Source organism: Pecten maximus, chromosome 7 (genome assembly GCF_902652985.1).
Source record: "Pecten maximus chromosome 7, xPecMax1.1, whole genome shotgun sequence".
NCBI lineage: Eukaryota > Metazoa > Mollusca > Bivalvia > Pectinida > Pectinidae > Pecten > Pecten maximus.
In genome coordinates, this window is record NC_047021.1 from 17,450,472 (window position 1) to 17,471,556 (window position 21,085).

Below are 21,085 nucleotides of genomic sequence, written 5' to 3' on the forward strand. Positions count from 1 at the left end.
TAGCTACTCAACCATGAGGGACCTTTCCGAGGGTAACATGATTGGCGAGGTAGGGAATCCGCTCCACTGCAAAAATGTGGGTGGTTGTGTGTGTGTGTGGGGGGGGGGGGGGGGGGGGGGGGGGGGGGGGGGGGGAGGAGGAGGTGTCTTTGCTCTACTTTTTTAGTTATTGTGGTCCTCAGTGTTGTTTTTGGTAAGTAACTGTTAGCAATCAAATACTTAATTCCAAAAAGTGCTGTATGTTATAAATCCACATTGAATATTAAGTTTTGTAAGGAAACGAGGATTGCTTTTCTATCGAGATGATGCATGATTACACTGACTGGTATAGGTTTCCTAGGCCTATATCAATCCGTAGTCCGCTTGTGACACAGAAGGGGAATTCCCAATACTCATAGGCCGGTTACTGGCTGCACTAGTGTTACACCAAGATTTGGGGAGAGAGACGTGGCCGACAACGAGGGATTGAACAGTTTAATACAGGTATGTACGCATGTCTTCAATACAAATTATTTGTTTCCTACATGTCCAAATAATTGTATAAGGATCGGTGGAGAAAGGAGCTTAGTTGTCGGACACACGTGTGTGATCATTACCGCACCCGCACACGGTACGTACTACAGTAGGACAATTTTCATAATTTTCTCAATTGAAGCGTATTCTAATAGTTGCGATATCAGATTTGATCATCTAAATAGCAGACCAATTTGCCTCAAATCTTCGGTTTTAACGGCATGTTCTTGGACCATAAATGCAAGTTTCTAAAAATACACAAGGTGGTTTCCATTTTGCGTCAGAGGACAAGTAATTAGCTGTAAGCAAAACATCCGCCTTTTGCTACAGTCCTCACAGTTTTTCATTAATGAACGTCGACATTGTAAAAATCGACGTTGACTATTAAGGGGAAACCCAATCAAATACTATGTTCAACATATTTTGTCGTTTTCAGCTGAAACAGCTCAAGGCGTTTTTTAATGTTGGCCCGAGTTTCCCCTGGCCCTGTCACCATATCTGGTTCACAGGAGCTCTGTTTCGAGTTTTAAGTAACATATGACACCAGTTAACAACCACAAACAACACTACAAATTAAGTGTTCATATATATTCTGAAACCCTATAAATATCAGGGTTATCAATTTATGAAATATTTATTATTTAATCATATCTAAATTGAATAATTTAATGTTAAGTAATATGACTAAGTAAACTCAGTAAAGCCAAGTTCTGGCTGTTGAGGATCAAGAGATCAGTTGGAGTGAATGAGAAGGATATACAAATGCAAAAATTGCAAATTGTTTTTTTTTTTTATATATATATATATATATATATTGTTTTTATTAAAAATACATATTAAAGACAATAAGGTGAGTTCACAGGACACTGCTCTGCTCTTTTATCTTTTAGTCACATGTGTCAGCATGCAGAGTTCCCTACTTCACTGATATTTTTTCATATTTCGGATTCAAAAACGGTCACATACAGTAGCTCTTCCTTCAATGATATAGAGCCAAGCAATTTTTTCAAAAAAACCTTTGAAGACCATAATTTAATCACGACATAATTATTGGAGATGAACCTCCATGGATATGAATAACCATTAATCAAATTAATTGGCAATTAATTGTATTGCCTAACATGTGTGTGCACATTTAGGTAGGGAACGCAGGGATATGAAATATGTAAAATAAAATATCTAAAATCTAAGCTTATACCTGTGGGATTGATCTACTGCACACGAAGAATTTTATACTAATTATAGCTATACTGCTGTTGGTAAGTTTGAATGTGAGTTGTGGGTCCATATTTTAGCATTACTGATAAATGTGATGCCCTTGGGTCTGGGCATATCTCTTCACGTGTAGCTTGTAAACAGACGGAGATTGGAATTTCCGCGGTGTCAAATTGTGATTTTACGGTAGTGATTAGAATTTAGTATTTCAACTTAAAACGACACAATATGTAGAACATAATATTTGAGTGGTTTTCCCTTAGTATCAAACATCGATTTTCAAAAACAATCTCCATAAAATGTCGATGGGAAACGTGAGGACAGTAGGCGCCGCTATAATTTGTCTACAAAACTCTAGTTTAACCGCTTGACCTCTGACCCAAAGTGACGGCGTGATATGCAAAACGTCTATAGAAAGCCAATGACACAGCAGCTAAACCTCATGAATATTCAGTTCACGAGGCACAAAAACTGACCTCGTTTGTCAGTACACCTAAAACAGGTCGAGTCGATCGCTATATAAGGACATAAACATAGATTTACGTCACCGGCCTGTTATCCAAGATGCATTGCGAGGTTCGGCCAATCGACTGAATGAGATGTGATCAGATCATTACTACACATTTACTACGCATTAGTCACGTGTTTCATTCATTAGATAATTATTTGTCAATAATGTTGCAAAACAATCCAGTGGGTAAAAGTTGTTAAAGTGTTAACTATACACATAAATTCAAGATTCTACCTTTGGAATTTGTAACTTAGATGAAAACATTCAGCAAAATCGGTAATGGTTAGTTCATTCACTACTTCCCGAACACTGGTCAAAAATTGCAATAATATTGTTTTGCTAGCGGTTTTAATTTCCTCAACTTTCATTCTTGTCACCCAAACATTTTCGTACGGTTTATATCTTTCTCTTAATTCACTGTCTCATTCTCAGTTACGGGGATTTTTCTTATCTGTCTTTGATATAAGGGATATTTTCGGAATTTATTTTTTTGAGAAGTTCAAAAGACCAAGTAGTAGCTTAACGCTTTCACATTTAAAAGTTGTGAGTTGTTGACACATTTCAGTTTGACTATCATTCGACTTAATTTTTCTATTAGAAACACCTAAAGGCTCATTGCATATCAAATAATTGAACGAGTTTAATAAATTCCATATTATTATTATTCTCTTTATTGCCTCCAAAGATGAAGAGTACAAAGGAATATAGAACATATATACAAAGCATTCAGTACAATAACATAATAAACATTACATATGTACACTTTATATGTATGAATTTGCATATAAAGTGTAAAATGAATAGAGATTACACTTAATTATAATACATGTACATTGAATATCTTGTATAGCTGATACTGGTATATCATCTTATATCAGTATATTTTACTACATGCGCATAGCTTATACAAAATTATACATTATATAAGTATATAAGTATTTTTTAAACCGAACTATTGTATACTTCAGGCAAAGTATAGTTTACACATCTTGTACACAAAAATGACTGATTTTGTTCTGAACTCTTTCATCTCGTCTTCACTAATTTCGAAGGTAATGTTTCCTGCAATCTCCTCCAATCAATATATGTAACATTTCAAAATCTGGAAGCGAGTGTAAGTAAACAGAATATCATCAGATGTGAATTATACAGCACCAGAGCTGGTCTTTCAACTCGGACGTATACTTACACTGTAGCACTAGATGTGTCATTGGGATCTTCATAAAAAAATCCACATTTATGACATACATGTAATTCCATTGTAGTCAATCTACGAATGGTAACAACTATTATCATTATATATTGTACATATTCTCTGTATTGTGGAAATCGTAGCGCTAACTTCCATAAATCATTAGGTTCTAGTTTATTTTGTATTTCTCGAAACCTTGTGAAATCATTATCAACTCTCATACGTTCATTTAGATTGTGTTCCTCATATTTCATCACAGCATTGTATACTATATTTCTTTCGTTTCTTTCGAAAGATTCCTGTTTCTACAAAATTATCTTGATTTTGATGGAGTGAATACCTATTAAATATTCTAACTATGTCAGGGATGAATCCATTTTGGTACGGTCTACCTAGTCTAAACAAAAGGAGTCTGGTAATAAAAACTTTATAAACAAGAGTCATTTGAGTCATTCTTCACAATCTACCTAAGAATAATAATTTTCTATAATGTATATATATGCCTCGATAGAGGTCCAGCCGAGTAAAGATGTACACATGTCTGTTCTTTTGAATGAGGTAATTAAAAATAATCATAGCTTTTTTAGCCCACCATCATCAGATGGTGGGCTGTTCAAATCGCCCTGCGTCCGTGGTCCGTCGTCCGTCCGTCCCTCCGTCCGTCCCTCCGTCCCTCCGTCCGTCCGTCCCTCCGTCCCTCCGTCCGTAAACAATTCTTGTTATCGCTATTTCTCAGAAAGTACTGAAGGGATCTTTCTCAAATTTCATATTTAGGTTCCCCTTGGTGCCTAGTTATGCATATTGCATTTTGAGACCAATCTGAAAACAACATGGCCGACAGGCAGCCATCTTGGATTTTGACAATTGAAGTTTGTTATCGCTATTTCTCAGAAACTAATGAAGGGATCTTTCTGAAATTTCATATGTAGGTTCCTCTCAGTGACTAGTTATGCACATTGAATTTTGAGACTAATCGGAAAACAACATGGCCGACAGGCAGCCATCTTGGATTTTGACAATTGAAGTTTGTTATAGCTATTTCTCAGAAACTTATGAAGGGATCTTTCTGAAATTTCATATAAAGGTTCCTCTTGGTGCCTAGTTATGCATATTGCATTTTGAGACCAATTGGAAAACAACATGGCCGACAGGCAGCCATCTTGGATTTTGACAATTGAAGTTTGTTATAGCTATTTCTCAGAAACTTATGAAGGGATCTTTCTGAAATTTCATATGTAGGTTTCCCTCGGTACCTAGTTATGCATATTGCATTTTGAGACTAATCTGAAAACAACATGGCCGACAGGCAGCCATCTTGGATTTTGACAATTGAAGTTTGTTATAGCTATTTCTCAGAAACTTATGAAGGGATCTTTCTGAAATTTCAATTGTAGGTTTCCCTCGGTGCCTAGTTATGCATATTGCATTTTGAGACTATTCGGAAAACAACATGGCCGACAGGCAGTCATCTTGGATTTTGACAATTGAAGTTTGTTATCGCTATTTCTCAGAAAGTACTGAAGGGATCTTTCTCAAATTTCATACGTAGGTTTCCCTCAGTGGGTAGTTATGCATATTGCCTTTTGAGACCAATCGAAAAACAACATGGCCGACAGGCAGCCATCTTGGATTTTGACAATTGAAGATTGTTATCGCTATTTATCAGAAATTGCCGAAAGGATCTTTCTGAATTTCATTTGTAGGTTTCCCTCTGTGTCTAGTTATGCATATTGGATTTTGAGACCAGTCAGAAAACAACCTGGCTGACAGGCAGCCATCTTGTATTTTGAAAATTGAAGTTGGTTATCGCTATTGTACAGAAGGTACTGAAGGGATTTTTCTCAAATTTCATATGTAGTATTGTATTTTGGGACCAATCGGAAAACAACATGGCCGACAGACAGCCATTATTGCTAAATCTTAAATTTTATATATAGGTTGCCCTTGTTTGAAAAGTACTAGAGGGCTGTTTCTGAATTTACACAGATTAGTAAGACTTAGAGGAAGGGAAAAGTAGAGAAAAGATCAATCTGACATGGAACCTATAAAGATCATTCAATGGTGGGCGCCAAGATCCCTCTGGGATCTCTTGTTTTAACATGTCGCCTGTCCAACAAGGAGACCTTATCTCTGTCCCAACACTCATGGAGTGGATTGCAACTTATTTTTAAAAAGCGTCCAAAAATGGCATAGATATGCCGAGCAACAGTACTAGAGTCCTGTACATGATGTTACTTCAAAATGACATGTCACTTTGATTTATATACAGCCAATTTCTAGATGTAACTCGGGTATTACATATAACCGTAAAACGAGAACTGCTTAATTCTCGTGTTATGTGTGTTACCCGTGTTTGCACGATACACATGTATGTAAATACATTATGGATAACGATTTCGTTGCTTTATTTTCTCAGTCTTTTATAAACACGTGTAATTCCAAAAGTGAAATTGTTTATAATCTTGTAAACTTTACTGTTAAAAAATTTTGAACAATGAATTACGTAAGTAAAATACCCAGAGCAAAAAATAATTTATGCACGCAACACGTGTTTTTCGCATAGTAAACACGTATTAAATCATGTGATCACATCTCATTTAGTCGATTGGCTGAACCTCGAAATACATCATGGATAACAGGCCGGTGACGTAAATCTTTGTTTATGTCCTTATATAGCGATCGACTCGACCTAAAACATACTGAGTGCCTGTGAACAACGTGTCTGCGCTAGTCAGACCAACCATTTATGCAAAACCGCTCCCCTTCAACTTTGAACCAAGTCTTTTCCGTTCGACAGGATATCTTTCACCTTTTGGACCCAGCCCCTCACGCCATAGGAGCCCAACCGCTATCGTTTATACATAATAGGTTCCCCTTCGCCCATGGAAGCATCGAGTTTTGTTTTCTTTCTTGTAATGGACCCCGCATTTCAGGCCCCTGGGGTAAGACCCGTTCGTTTTTAAAGCCCCTGGGGCAAGACCCGTTAGTTTTTAAAAATTAATTTCCATTCATCAAATACGTTTATAAACAAGTTTTCATTGCATCTTTCCTGGTAAGATCAAAATTTTATAATCACCAAAAATGTCATAAAATGAATATTTCCTCGAAAGGTATATTGATAATAAATCCACGTTCCTTTACAAAGTTAACATCAAACATAGATAAACAAAAATATTTAGCCTGAAATATCTTGTGCACTAGTGTACTGGCTGCTAAATATTTTGCCCATGATCATGATGTAAAGTGCGTTTATTGGAAACAATCTTACATTTGGTGGAAGATAACATGAGCTGCCACATCTCATTATAGCAATCTCATATATCGACTTTTTTTTATATTCTTTACGACGATCTTTCATGTAACATGACCGCTAACAACTTAATGGATATACGTCATTATGATTAGTTTTAATTTCAATTTCATCTTAGTTTATGGTTCACGTTTGTAATACTTTTTATACACGTAGTGTTAAAATATTGTACACTATTACTTTATAGTTGATGTATCATTTACCACATTTATTTATATATTTATTAATTTATTTACATGTATTCATTTATTTATTTTTTTACATTTTTACATTTTTGATGTCTGAAACAATAACTGTTATGGTATAACTATTTATAAATACCACTCCTTGTTCTATATAGACCAAGTTCAGCCTGCAGGCGTGTTCATGTGTTAATCTACAGAATAAACTGTGTGTTTTCCTCTCGAACGCAGTGACCTAAGTAGCGATTATAGAGTCCTGTTTTTCAACTTATTTTGGTTCTGGAAAGGGATGTAGGTATGATCCAAACTTGAGAGTCTCGGCGTCGAGTGGCACATCATTTTGGTAGAAACCAGTTACGAACTGATTATGTATAAGTGATTTGATCATGTATTATTGGTTTATTGAGCATGTGTCCGAGATGTATTGAACATGTGGTGACGACTTATATGAAATGTGACTTATTGAACATAATATTTATGATAGTGACGGATTGAACATGTGACTCATTGAGCATATGACAGTAATAGGTTGAATTTGTGACTTTTGAGCATATGACAGTGATAGGTTGAACTTGTGACTTTTGAGAATATGACAGTGATAGGTTGAACTTGTGACTTTTGAGCATATGGCAGTGACGGATTGAACATGTGACTTATTGAGCATATGGCGGTGACGGATTGAACATGTGACTTATTGCAGTGACATATTGAACATGTGATTTATTGAACAAAATACTTATTGAGCATATGGCGGTGACGGATTGAACATGTGACTTATTGCAGTGACATATTGAACATGTGATTTATTCAACAAAAGACTTATTGAGCATATGGCGGTGACGGATTGAATATGTGACTTATTGAGCATATGGCAGTGACGGATTGAACATGTGACTTATTGCAGTGACATATTGAACATGTGATTTTTTGAACAAAAGACTTATTGAGCATACGGCAATGGCGTAATGAACGTGTGCCTTTTTGAGCATGTGGCGGCGACGTATTGAACATGTGACTTATTGAGCATGCGTCAATGACGTATTGAACATGTGACTTATTGAACGTAAGTATTATTGAGCATGTGACAGTGACGTATCAACTGGCATTAAAGAGTCATCATTCCATTGATTATACTACTACTTACATATTGTTAACCGTATGTGATAGTCAATAAACACCTGTTTCTTACACTTATATACTCAGGTATTCCTTAGTTGCAGACATGGACTTCAAATTGAAGCTGGTGTTGATGCTGTGCATCCTACTAGGTGTTCTAAACGGACTTAAAGGAGAGGTATTTGATGATTAAACCACTTTTATTACAATAACCGCTTAGAAGAACTTGAACCAATCTAGATATTGTGAAGTGATATAATCATGTCTACATTTTCTTAACATGGAAAATGGGCACAATTCTGTCACCACAATATCCCTCACCCACCTTTCTAATGAACATTAAAAATAGTAAAACGAAGATACTTAGACCCATGGTCATTAAAATTAGTAACACCAAAATATTCAGGTAAAGTAATCAATAACATAGTAACATCAAGATGTTCAAGCCTATGGTTATTAACATTAGTAACACCAATATACTTAGGTATATGGTCATTAACATAGTAACACCAAGATACTCGGCTATATGGTCATTAACACAGTAACACCAAGATACTCGGCTATATGGTCATTAACATAGTAACACAAAGATACTTGGGTATATGGTCAATAACATAGTAACATCAATATACTTAGGTATATGGTCATTAACATAAGTAACACCAATATACTTAGGTATATGGTCATTAACATAGTAACACCAAGATATTCTTGTATATGGTCATTAACATAGTAACACAAAGATACTCAGGTATATGGTCAATAACATAGTAACACCAAACTATTCAGGTAAAGTAATCATTAACATAGTAACACAAAGATACTCAGGTATATGGTCATTAACATAGTAACACAAATATACTCAGGTATATGGTCATTAACATAGTAACACCAATATACTCAGTTATATGGTCATTAACATAGTAACATAAATATACTTATGCGTATGTTAATTAGAAATAGTAACATTAAGATACTTATGCGTATGGTAATTATAAATTGTAATATAAAGATACTTAGGTCCATGGTAATTAAAAACTAGTAATATCATGATACTTAGGCCATTGTTCATTAAAATAGTATCACCAAGATACTCAGACCCGTGGTCATTAACATAGAAGCACAAAGATCCTTGATCCCATAGTCATTTTTAATAGTAACACAGAGATAGTAAGGCCCATGGTCATTGAAATATAAGCACCAAGATACCCAGGTATATGGTCATTCAAAACAACACATTTTAGAGATAATTTAGTCGTGAAATATTTACAGCTTGAACGTGATTTTCTCAAGCTATGTATCGTATGGATTTTGTATTCGTGATTATTAAATTCATTTTCGAAATTAGATTTTTGATATTTGATTTTTATTCTTTTATTGATAATGGAGTCTTGAACACCTAGGCTTAATATCTCCTCTACTTATGTAAAACAATAAGTAAGTTGTTCTTGTCTTTTACATTTATATAGGAGAATAACACAATTGGAGACTACTTTCGGATAGAATGTGGTCAACACAAAATCAATCCATTTGAGTTCTTTTGTCGGGATGGAATAAGAGTCCCATGCGACGAGAGCCATTGCATGGAGCGTCTAGTGGAAGACTCCAGGATCGGATGTGCACTCTTCTGTGATGAAGGTATTAAATATGATATTACATTATTGTTGTGAATTGTCATAATACGAGTTATTTCATCGACGATTTATGCCAGCTCCTCATGCGGCTTCTTCACCCACCATTGTTAACTGATCACTCAAAGATATACAGCTGTGAACGATTGTATGGTCAGTAATATATACTTTAACCTACTTTTTAGTTTCTAGTCTCCCCTTCGTGAACCCAACGCATGTGTTTGAATCCAGTCCTGTATATAGAGGAAATGATATTTAATTTATAGCGATAAAATATATTCCTCTAATTTTCCCCATATGTTGGATGCAATAGTTTCTTTAGAAATCATGTAACAATTCACGGGATTTGCCTTAGGGACACTGCAAACGATGTGTTCTGAAATATATGAATGAATCACTGATCAAGCAAATTGATGTCATTTTTATTCAGAAAAAAACATCATTCTTTGAAAATATTAGGTTTCAAATTGATGGAATGACAAAGAAATATGTTCTGACGGAATCGATCAAAAGCTTACAGTGTACGTATTTTTGTCCCGGGGACTCCGACAGTTGGTATCGTCCTAAAACCCTACAATTACTGGGTAGATAAGATATATAAAAAAAATACCGTGCAATTATAACATAACATGGATTTATACAAAAAATATATATTCCTCACATAAATGTACTCTTAATATGAAAATCTTTCTAATTTCATCTGTCATTAGCATATTGATAAATGTTCATTATAGAATAATGAGTAATATTTTATTGTAACAAGAGATCCCAGAGGGATCTTGGCGCCCACCATTGAATGATCTTTATAGGTTCCATATCAGATTGATCTTTTCTCTATTTTCCCTTCCTCTTACTAATCTGTGCAAATTGAGAAACATCCCTCAAGTACTTTTCAAACAAGGGGAACCTATATATGAAATTTGAGAAAGATCCCTTCAGTACTTTCTGAGAAATAGCGATAACAAACTTCAATTGTCAAAATCCAAGATGGCTGCCTGTCGGCCATGTTGTATTCTGACTGGTCCCAAAATGCAATATGCATAACTAGGGACCATGGGAAACCTACATATGAAATTTGAGAAAGATCCCTTTTTGGATTTTGATAATTGAAGTTTGCTATCGCTATTTCTCAGAAAGTACTGAAGGGATCTTTCTCAAATTTCATATATAGGTTCCCCTTGGTGCCTAGTTATGCATAACTAGGCCCCAAGGGGAACCTAAAAATGTAGTATTATGCTACTCTAATTCAATTTTTATGGAGTATTGACCAATCAGAATGACTTTATTTAGAGAGAGAGAGAGAGAGAGAGAGAGAGAGAGAGAGATCTTTATCAGCACTCAGGCACACTATTATGTGCGACAAGAGGTCATCAAAAATTACAACAGCATAATACAATGTATAATATTCTGTATAGAATAGTGAAGCACATGCATTGGGACAAAGTTTGTAGTATACACTGCATAAAACGTTCGCTCAATACAGGATAGTATATTTAACCATACAATAGTACTTTTATAACATGTATGTTTTAAAACATATCATTTCAATATTTTTACAATATAAATTATATATATTTTACAATTTGATGTTTGAAATGTATATATATTCACTTTTCTTTCAGTTCTGCTGAAATTGGAACAACTACCGAAAGAAGGTGTGTATTTATTGTGTATGTATATACTAATGTACTGTATTTTATTAGTGCTATGTCAGTATATTTACATTCTGTGTTGCATTTGCCTATATGTCGTTAGTAAACCAAATTGTATTCATGAGACTGTATACTACAATTCACAGTGATTCGGTCAAAGTAGGAATACAGCCCCAGGTGTTGCTGGTCAAAACAATGGCCGCCAGTTACTTTCGGCCTTGAGATTTCGAATGCTAGCATTTATAATCCACAACAAAAAAATAATGCAACTTCACAAGTTATGAGAGTAATATTTATAATTAAAATGTAGTCAACACAAAATAACTATAAGCGCAGTTCTTGATCTAGGAATTATCAAATTGTCAATGTCGTCACACTCACAGGGGCTTGTTTCCGAATTTTCAGAAATGTAAGACACGACAACATTAAAAGTCCAGTATTTATAAAAAAAAAAAAAATCTTATAAAAATCGGGAGTATCGACATGGTTTCCGGTTGTGTATGTATATTGGATTTTAGTTTTGTGGTTATTCACTGTCAAAGGCTTACCTTACAAAATCGAGCCCCTGTGAAGTTGAAAATCGTCTGTAAAGATGTGACCGGTTAGACTCATTGACTGGGATCTGTTTCGAACGAAATATCATTGAAATCGTTTTCACCTACTGTCAATACGACTTTCATTTAGAATTTAAGAACTGATATTCTTCTGAAAATAACGTAAATCCAATCGATAGAAACTTAGTGTATCCGAGGAATCGAGTCTGTCCTGTGCAATACCCGTTCAAATCTGCATTACTTCTTAATGTTAACCGTATAGCATTGCGCCGAAAAAAGGCTTTAGATTTTAAACAATAAGAAATTCTGCAATTGTGAATAATTTGTTGATATCTACAAACATATATGAAATAGAAAATAAAGCCAAATTTGTGCAAAACCATTTTATTTATGTGTTTGCTATTAATAACGACACGAGGGACTATGTTATTCCTTCTGGAAATCGGCTGTTCCAGTATTTGAACTTGATGACGTCAGTGATAGTGTAAGCGGCAAAGTTAAACGCGTACTAACCTACAGTAAATAAAAAAAAACTTTATGAATGTAAATATAAGCATTGAACTGTTACCAAATGGTAGTATACAGTCGATATGAATACAGTTTGGGTGACAAATAAATATTTCATGTCGCCCTAATGTACTGTATTATATCAGTGTTATGTCAGTATATATATACTAATGTACTGTAATAAGTCAGTTTTATGTCAGTATATATACTAATGTATTGTATTTTGTCAGTGTTATATCAGTATATATATATACTTATGTAATGTATTATGGCATTCATAGGCTTAGTACAGTGTACTATAAGTTTTTTCTTTTCCTGTATTGTAATCCAATCTATCTATTTATTTATTTTCTGTAGTTGCAGTATTAAGGACAGTGCAAAAGAAATCAACTGCTAAGATAGCAGCACAAAAAACAGAGAATTCAAAACTGAAAGATCAAATAAATAAACAAAATATAAGTCTTGCCAATATGAACAAAGCCATTTCTGACGAAAAACAGCGCAATAGAGACCTGAAAGATGAGAGGAAGATTTTCATGATTTTGGTTATTGTTTTTGGCATTATGATACTGGTATGCGTATTAATCCTGATAATTCTAACAAGAACACAGTGTGTACACCACCGAAAGTCTAAGAAGTCACTCAAGGGAATAAAGAAACCTCTTATACAGTAAGTTTTTTTCAACCATAAACAATGAAATATGTAAATATTATATTTGACATAAAAACTTACGTCAGGGTAATAGGTAATTTTGTCACTTGTTCTTATAAAAAAGCATTGTTATGTGAAATATTTGGCCCAATAAAATTGTCATTATTTTAATGTTGGAAGTTAAGATTAATTATAATTTTGAAGTAACAGATGCTAAATCATTGCTGACATTCCTAAAGGAGATAGGGGTGCTGAAGTACAAAACAGTATAATGAATTTCCCTTTGAAGTGCCATAAGATACCAAGTATAGACCATTGTGCAAGAGAAGAATTTTTTTTATTGAACTCAGCCAAATTGTTAGACTATTCCACTTCTACATTTATGATAATTTTAATTTTCTAGTAAAACATCTGGAGATGGAGCAGATAGCGCGTTCAACGATAATGACCACAAATGTAAGATTTATCATTTGTCATCAGTGTAGAAACCTACGGCCCATAGCCACATCATAGAATACGTGGTCGGACAGAAAGACAAAAGTGGCTCGCCATGGGCTCGCCACTTTGCCTTTCTTAACCCTCGCCAAAATACAGCTTATATTTTAAGACACTGAGCATGTATTATGGCTTAACGGGTTAGTTTTAATCACGTTATTATTTTTTGTCGTACGATGTATAAACATGCTAACATGCTAGTTTTGACAGGTTATCGTGCTGTTAGACATACTAACATGCTAATCATCATGTTGACATGCTAATATTGGGTTTGATATGTGTAAAAAGTGTGTGGAAATGTGTTAAAATATGTAAAAGGGTGTACTAACCAAATGTAAAGGTCATCGGATCAGAGATTAAGGTAAAAGTTCAAGGTCGAATTTTGTTGGTTTTCACTGATGAACATTTTGTTATGACACTTTGAAGTATTTTTGTTAGAATTAAAAAAGGAGTTAACTAACCAAAGTTCAACGCCACAGGTAAAGATCTTTTCGTGGATAAACAGTTTGTTATGACACGAGAAAGCAACGATGTGAACAGTTAAACAAGGAGTTTACTGACAAAAGGCCAAGGCTATCGTTCGCTAGGTCAAATATTAATTTTGTAGCTTTTAATTAAATCACACTTGCTGTGACACTATGTAGCAGTGTTTGTAAGAAACAAGGATTCTGGTGACGAAAGTTCTAGGTCACATGGTCACAGGTCATGATGACATTTTGTAGCTTTTCACCGATTAACATTTTATTATGACATGATGAAGCAAAGTTATTTGGAATTAAAGACGGCGTCTACTGACCAAAGGTCAAGGTCATGGGGTTCAAAGGTCAAATTTTATAGCGTTCACTGAAGAGTATTTTGTTGTGGCACTATTTAGTGATATTTCGTAGAAATAAACAAGGAGTCTACGTCCAGGTCTGTATCGTTTTAGAGATGGACATTTTGTTCTGACATTATGAAACTTAGTCTGAATTAAAAGTCAACTGACGAAAGATCAAGGTTACTGGATTATAGTTTGTTGGGTTTATCACCTCGTGAACAGCTAGTGTTACGTTGAGGCAGAGACTCCGTTAAGTAGATAGTGTCAACCTCACTGAACAACATAGTTGAGGCCTGCCGCATGCAATCCAGAGCAATAAGGATTAAGTGTCTTTCTGAAGTGTCTGTTTCTTAGTTCTCGAGAAACAACATGGGTAGGGAGTATCGAACAACTCACCTGGGATCCTCACTTGAGCTGATATAGCCAACATTCCAACTGATATGAGTTATTATAGCCCCTCACTGGATTAAACGTCAAGGTCATTTGGGTCCAAAGTTCAAAGACAAAGATGATCTCTGTCTATGACCATGGCTCTTAATGAGGGAGGTTTTAAATACATCAGATCAAAATAAACAAATGAAAATTGCACCAGTATAAACCAGGATATATTGCGTATCTTTAAGTGGTCAAGTTTAATTAAAACAAGGCCCGTAAGGAAATTTTTAGAACTTTCCACCTCTTCCTATATGTTCGACAGTCGTTCAGGGCCATAATTCCATCAATAAATTATTCTGGTTAGACCGCTTGAGAAATTTATGACTGAAAGAGGGGTAGTCATTTCTAATCAAGGTTAGTTTGATACCTAGGGCCCCAAAAGGAAAGAAATGTAGTTCAAATTTGGCTTTAAATACTTTTGATGACTACTGAAACGTACCTTCCCGCTGCTGACCAAAAATTATTACAGGGATTGTACTGAAAATGGAAGGTAATCTTTCTCCCTGCTGTAATTTAGTCCCGTTGACCTTTTGTTTATTTTGAGTTATGGTGTAGAAATGTAATATATCATTAATCGATTACTTTAATATTTACAATATTTGATTGCAAAATGAAATCCCTGAAACCAATTACAGAGTAAAACCACTACCTCCCGATTGAATTAGTTTTGTATGCATTACAGGCGATGACTTGAATAAGGTGAATCCAACTGATGCTGAAAAAATGGCCCCTGTCGTTCCCAACGATTTACAGAGGATCCCACAGGAACTGTACTTTGAAGAACCAAGAGGGATTATGTAGAGATATCAAACAATAATCCATATCGCTAGTCCATCCAGATTGTATGTACTTTTGTACTGTGTACCGCCATGAAAGGAGAAATACGCCATTTACATAGTGTCCATTCCAAATTGTTTATCCGGAACTATTTTCCGAGAGATGAGGATATCCGGCCAACCATCACTACGCCATTGAAACGTTGTTTTTAAGAACGTGGGTGTAGCGCGGTGGTATAAACTGCTGGTGTTTGTGGCTAGGCGATAAGGTGCCGTAGATAGTGAGTTCGAGGCCCGGTAAGGGACACGAGTCATCAAAGTTGTCTTCCTTCGTTATTTGTGTTACTATGTTATAATTCTTAGCACCACAATGTATCATATACACGTACTATGTTGATCTGAAGGCAAATATTTAAATTTCCTGTCTTTGTTTTACTTTGATGAATGTATGAAGTATGTGTATATTCGTATCTATGTATGTATATACATTGCGATCCAGGTATTCATATCATCTGATAGACATTTTATCACTTTGATCATGTCAGGGTATCCGGCCGACCATCACTGCGCCATTGAAACGTTCTTTGTAAGAACAGGGATATGGCACGGTGGTATAATTTGTATTAGGTGCCGCGTGCTCCTTTATTTGGTTCGTACCATTTGTACTGAATAAGTACGGTACCATATAATTGAATGCAATTCAATCCCAGGTGAGTTCCCTAGATGGCGACCAACTCTACAAAATACACGCTTCAAACATCAAATGCGATTAGTTTTGTTTTTACAATGTGAAATCAATACCTGAATAGTTCCGTCATATTTTAACACGTAAAATTTATACACTTTCACCGCAAATGGAGATTCCTCGTCTCGCTTTTATTTAAACGTGCATACTTGTGACAAATGAAGCATCACAGTTCTGCCATTTTGGATCCATGTTGTGTGTTTCAGGAAACGATCTACGAGAACCAGTTCTATTCTGCTGGTACACGGTACATCAGATTCATATTTGTACAACTAGTACGAACCAAATAAAGGAACGCACAGCTAGAGCTCGAGGCCACGCTAGACATCAAATTAACTTCCTTCGTCATTTTTGTTGTTATGGTATATGTGTTTATCCGAAGGTAAAGATTTGCTATTTCCTACCGTAGTTGTACTGTGTTAAATTTATGTAATGTGTGAACAATTCATCCATGTATATATATACATTGCAACCCAGGTATTCATATTGTTACGAACATATGTGTAATGTTAGCCTACTGTTATATCAGCTGGTTGAAGCTCGCTATGTAAATTGTTGTTTTACTAATTATTTATTAAGTATTTACGCTATTCCTATGTATTATATCTAGAATAGTATCTAAACCTTGTTATAACAACAATCGCTAGGTCATGTGTACGTCTAAGTATCATCTAATGCTGTCAGAAGTAATTTAATACGTCCTCTTCTGGGCGCTGACATCTTTGTTATCTGCTGATGTTTTAAGCTATGGTTGATTGTATTTATCGCGTCGTGTCATTGGTCGGTCGGTTTTACGCTAGACCTCAGATGCGCATGTCTGTTGTCTCAGCAGCGGCATCGGGGAGTCTTCATCAACTCAGTCATCTGTGCGGCAGTATTATTGTTTCGCCAGATATAAAGGTAATATTTTACTCCTTTGGAAGCTCCATCTTTTTGTTAAATGTTATAAATTGTTAAACGGCGCCATGTACGTTACATTTATTGATGGTTATTACAATGTACCAGATTTATTTTCATAAATCATTTTAAGTAATATTTTCTTACAAAGTTTCAAATTTCTGTAGAAGTACTTGTTCCTCTTTACATTCCCATAAGCAATGTATAATTGTATTATCTTCCAAATTACATAAAGTACATAATGGACTGGAGTTTAAGTTTATTTTATAGAAAAAAGTATTTGTTACCAAGATACGTCGTATGATTCCGACTTGAAACCATACCAACTTGGAATTTTGAGTTACTGCAAAGGAAAGTTTATATATTTTAGACCACTTTTTCATCATCGAAGTAAAACTTCTGATTTCATTTTCTGGTGTCAATATGCATCGAATGTGAAGCTTTAATAAAAATTATGAAAGTCTTTTGCCCCTCTTTTATTCTTTAAATAACTTCTAAAGCAAGTGGTATTATAGGCTGTCGCACTATTTCAGCCTCAATATCATGGTTTCTTAAAAACCTTTTGATTGCTAACAATTAATTCCAAGGAATAAAATGTTAAATTATCAGTATTTTTAATCAGATAATTCAATGTAAAAACACCTGCCACAAACCAGTTTTGAAAGAAAACAAACATGCTTTAAACGTCAATCTAAAATAATGTGGCACTTGTATCTACATAAATATATCCTGATCCATAGTTATACAACTTGTTCAATTTTTTAAAATAGCTGACTTAACGCGCGAATTTATCAATGTGCTTATCTATTAAAATAATGCGCTAAAACTTCAGTGCGCTTAATAAAGTTACAGTAAACTTATTTTAAACTGCACGAGACCGTACATAACACCATTACAATAACCTGACACGAAAAGAGGACTTATTTATCAACATAAATGCATATGAAGAAGTTGATAACCAGTATTGTAAAATTCATTAACAACATTGGCCATGGAATTCCAAGATTCTTGATACACTGCATTAGATATTAATATACCGTATTGTTGTAATTGATGATGAAATGATTGTTCTGTCGACTATAAACAAGAGGCCCATGGGCCTTAACGGTCACCTGAGATTTGAAATATTCAGTTAATTTAATTTTCCCTTTTTGGCTCCGCCCATCAGCCCCTGGGGGTCAGTCAGGGTCACCATGTGTATACCATCATACTGTCATCACAAGCTGATACTCCTAACCAAGTTAGAATAATTTCCAATAGAAATCAAACAAATCATAGTCATAAGATGTGATTTCCCTATATAAACTATAGTAAAGTTTCCCCCCTCCTCAGGGGCAAATGTGAGACCCCAGGGTCATGAAATTCACAATTTTGGTAAAGCACCTTAAGACCCTTCCACCTATGAAGAGTATTTGATTCCATCATGTCTGAGAGTAAAGAAGATTTTGGAAACTGTCAGTCAATTTGACCCTTTTTAGCCCCGCCCAACCAGCCCTGGGGGTCAGTCAGGGTCAACATGTGTATACCATAATACTGCCATCACAAGCTGATAATCTTAACCAAGTTAGAATAATTTCCAATAGAAATCAAAGCACATTATAGTAAAATATGTGATTTCCCTATATAAGCTATAGTAAAGTTTACCCCCCTCACCAGGGGCAAATGTGAGACCCCAGGGTCATGAAATCCCCTTCCATCTATGAACAGTGTTTGATTCCACCATATCTGAGAAATTACCTCTATTTCTCCTATATAGCCCCGCCCCTCTGGCCCCTTGGGGTTAGAGTCGTCATTAATGTAAAATCTGTTTCCATTCCCCTATGAATGTTTCTGATCAAATTTGGTTCTAATGTATTCATTACTTTATGACAAATGGCGATTTAAAGGAATGACCTCTATTTCCCCTATCGGGCCAGCTGCTTTGGCCCCTTGGGGACCAGAGCCATCATTTATGCAAAATCTTTTCCCCTCCCCCCTAAGGATGTTTCTGACCTAATTGGGTTCAAATCCATCAATAACTTTATTACTAGTAGCGATGTAAAGATATTCCCTCTATTTCCCCTATTGAGCCCCGCCCCTCTCGCCCCTTGGGGGTCAGATTTGTAATTAAAGCAAAATCTGTTCCCCTTCCCGAAGGATCTTTCTGACCCAATTTGGTTAAAAACCATTCAGCATTTTATGACTAGTAGCGATTAAAAGCAAATGTTGACGGACGACGGAAGACGGCGCACCATGGCATAAGCTCACCGGCCCTTCGGACCGGGTGAGCTAAAAATGAATCACAAAAGTCAGTAATTAGTTATCTATAATTTAGAACAGAATTACACCACTGTAATGCCGCTATAAACATTGATATCACTGTAAATACAGATGTTCAATGTTTAAACTGATAATGCGGACTAAGATGTAGTCATCTTAACTTCCTAGTTAACATTACAAAGTCCGTTTATAATCTATGAATATCATACAATTATGCATATTGATTGAGAATGAAAACAAAACAATAGAAAAGAAGCGATCATGTCAAATGGACGAAAAGCGATCGCCAGTGGATTTCTTCAAATATTTATCTTTTATTTTTTGTTGCTGTTTGGTGTTAGGGAACGAAAACATATTGTGATTCATAAGTAAAGCATACAAGCACAGTTTCAAGCAGGTTTTTGAACACCACTATTTTAGCCAGCCAATCAACAGTTAGCAATGCACTCTGTGAGATATTGCCGTAGACCGATCCTTACTCCTTCGTCAGAGAACACTCAGAAATTCTATTTTCCCGCCACGCTGTTACGCGCTGCCGCCTAGACGTTCATACCATAAAAGTAAGTAAATGAGAATATATTTCACAGGCATATCTAATCCAGTGATTACATTACCATCATCTAAATAATTCGATCGTTTATTAATCTGACCAGAATTCTAAATCCACACACATGCTTGCAATACACAGCGAATTGCCGGAGCGTGAACAAGGGGGTTATACTTGCATTTAACAGTTGTGTTAAACTTACACAGATACATAGACATACAAATGAATCCTACTTACGTATAATAAAACATAATTGTTTAAAGATGATCGAAATAAATATCTACAATTACGTATTATCTATATATCACTTATGGACCTACATATACACAAGGTTGAACTAGACAACAACAAAAACAGGACAAACCAGACAAGTCAAACACAGATAGGCTTATTCACATTGAAAATAAAAAGAAGAAAAAAAAAAAAAAAAAAAATAATTACACTCATGATATAAAATCGGTTGAAAACACGAGCTTTGTTGTCTGTGCATCTGTCTAATATAATACTCTATTTATATTGTTGAACCGTTATGTATGTTTGTATATGTATTGCCACCAAATTACTCATGTATTAGATTTGTCAATAAAGTACGGTGTTCAGATTTATCGACGTGGTAAATGTTTTAAAGGAAATTTATCATTTAAATGAATATCATTTTATCTGTTTATTGTTTGTTTACACCTTTTGATGCCTGAAACAATAACTTTTACGTCATCACTATTTATAGATACCACTCCCTGTGGTATATATAGATCGGGGGAATTCTAAGATATTGATGTGGCTTGCATTTTCTCTGTTATAAAATGACTTATAATGTTCTACACTATGGTTAGCTGATGTTTGTCATATAACTCATATATGTTGAATGAAAATGAGAAATCTTTAATTTTCAATTGTATACATGATTTGTTATTGTTACATCTTTTGCATTCTATCAAACAATCGAGTCTTTATTCTACAGAATACATAAAGAGTATCAAAATACCTGCGGTATCGTTATAGGCTTTTTTCTTGTCTTTGTAGTAATGTTACCAATTCAATACCTTTTTACCTGTAAGACTATGGCATATGACATTTCC

At 35.1% G+C, this 21,085-nt stretch overlaps 2 protein-coding genes across 4 annotated transcripts in view; one reads left to right on the plus strand and one right to left on the minus strand.

Moving 5' to 3' along the window:
• LOC117331786 overlaps window positions 1–21,085 on the minus strand; it is a 69,910-nt gene that overhangs the window by 28,649 nt on the left and 20,176 nt on the right. The gene's annotated exons all lie outside the window — the stretch shown is intronic.
• On the plus strand, window positions 269–17,663 carry LOC117331788. Of its 2 annotated transcripts, none has more exons than XM_033890671.1 (7): window positions 269–483; window positions 8,127–8,217; window positions 9,509–9,677; window positions 11,293–11,325; window positions 12,741–13,053; window positions 13,439–13,491; window positions 15,465–17,663. In XM_033890671.1, the coding sequence occupies exons 2-7, from the start codon at window positions 8,146–8,148 to the stop codon at window positions 15,581–15,583; spliced, it is 759 nt and encodes a 252-aa protein (XP_033746562.1). In that variant the 5' UTR covers window positions 269–483; window positions 8,127–8,145; the 3' UTR covers window positions 15,584–17,663. The 2 variants fall into 2 exon arrangements, with proteins under 2 accessions (XP_033746562.1, XP_033746563.1); XM_033890672.1 differs by having other exon boundaries at window positions 8,138–8,217.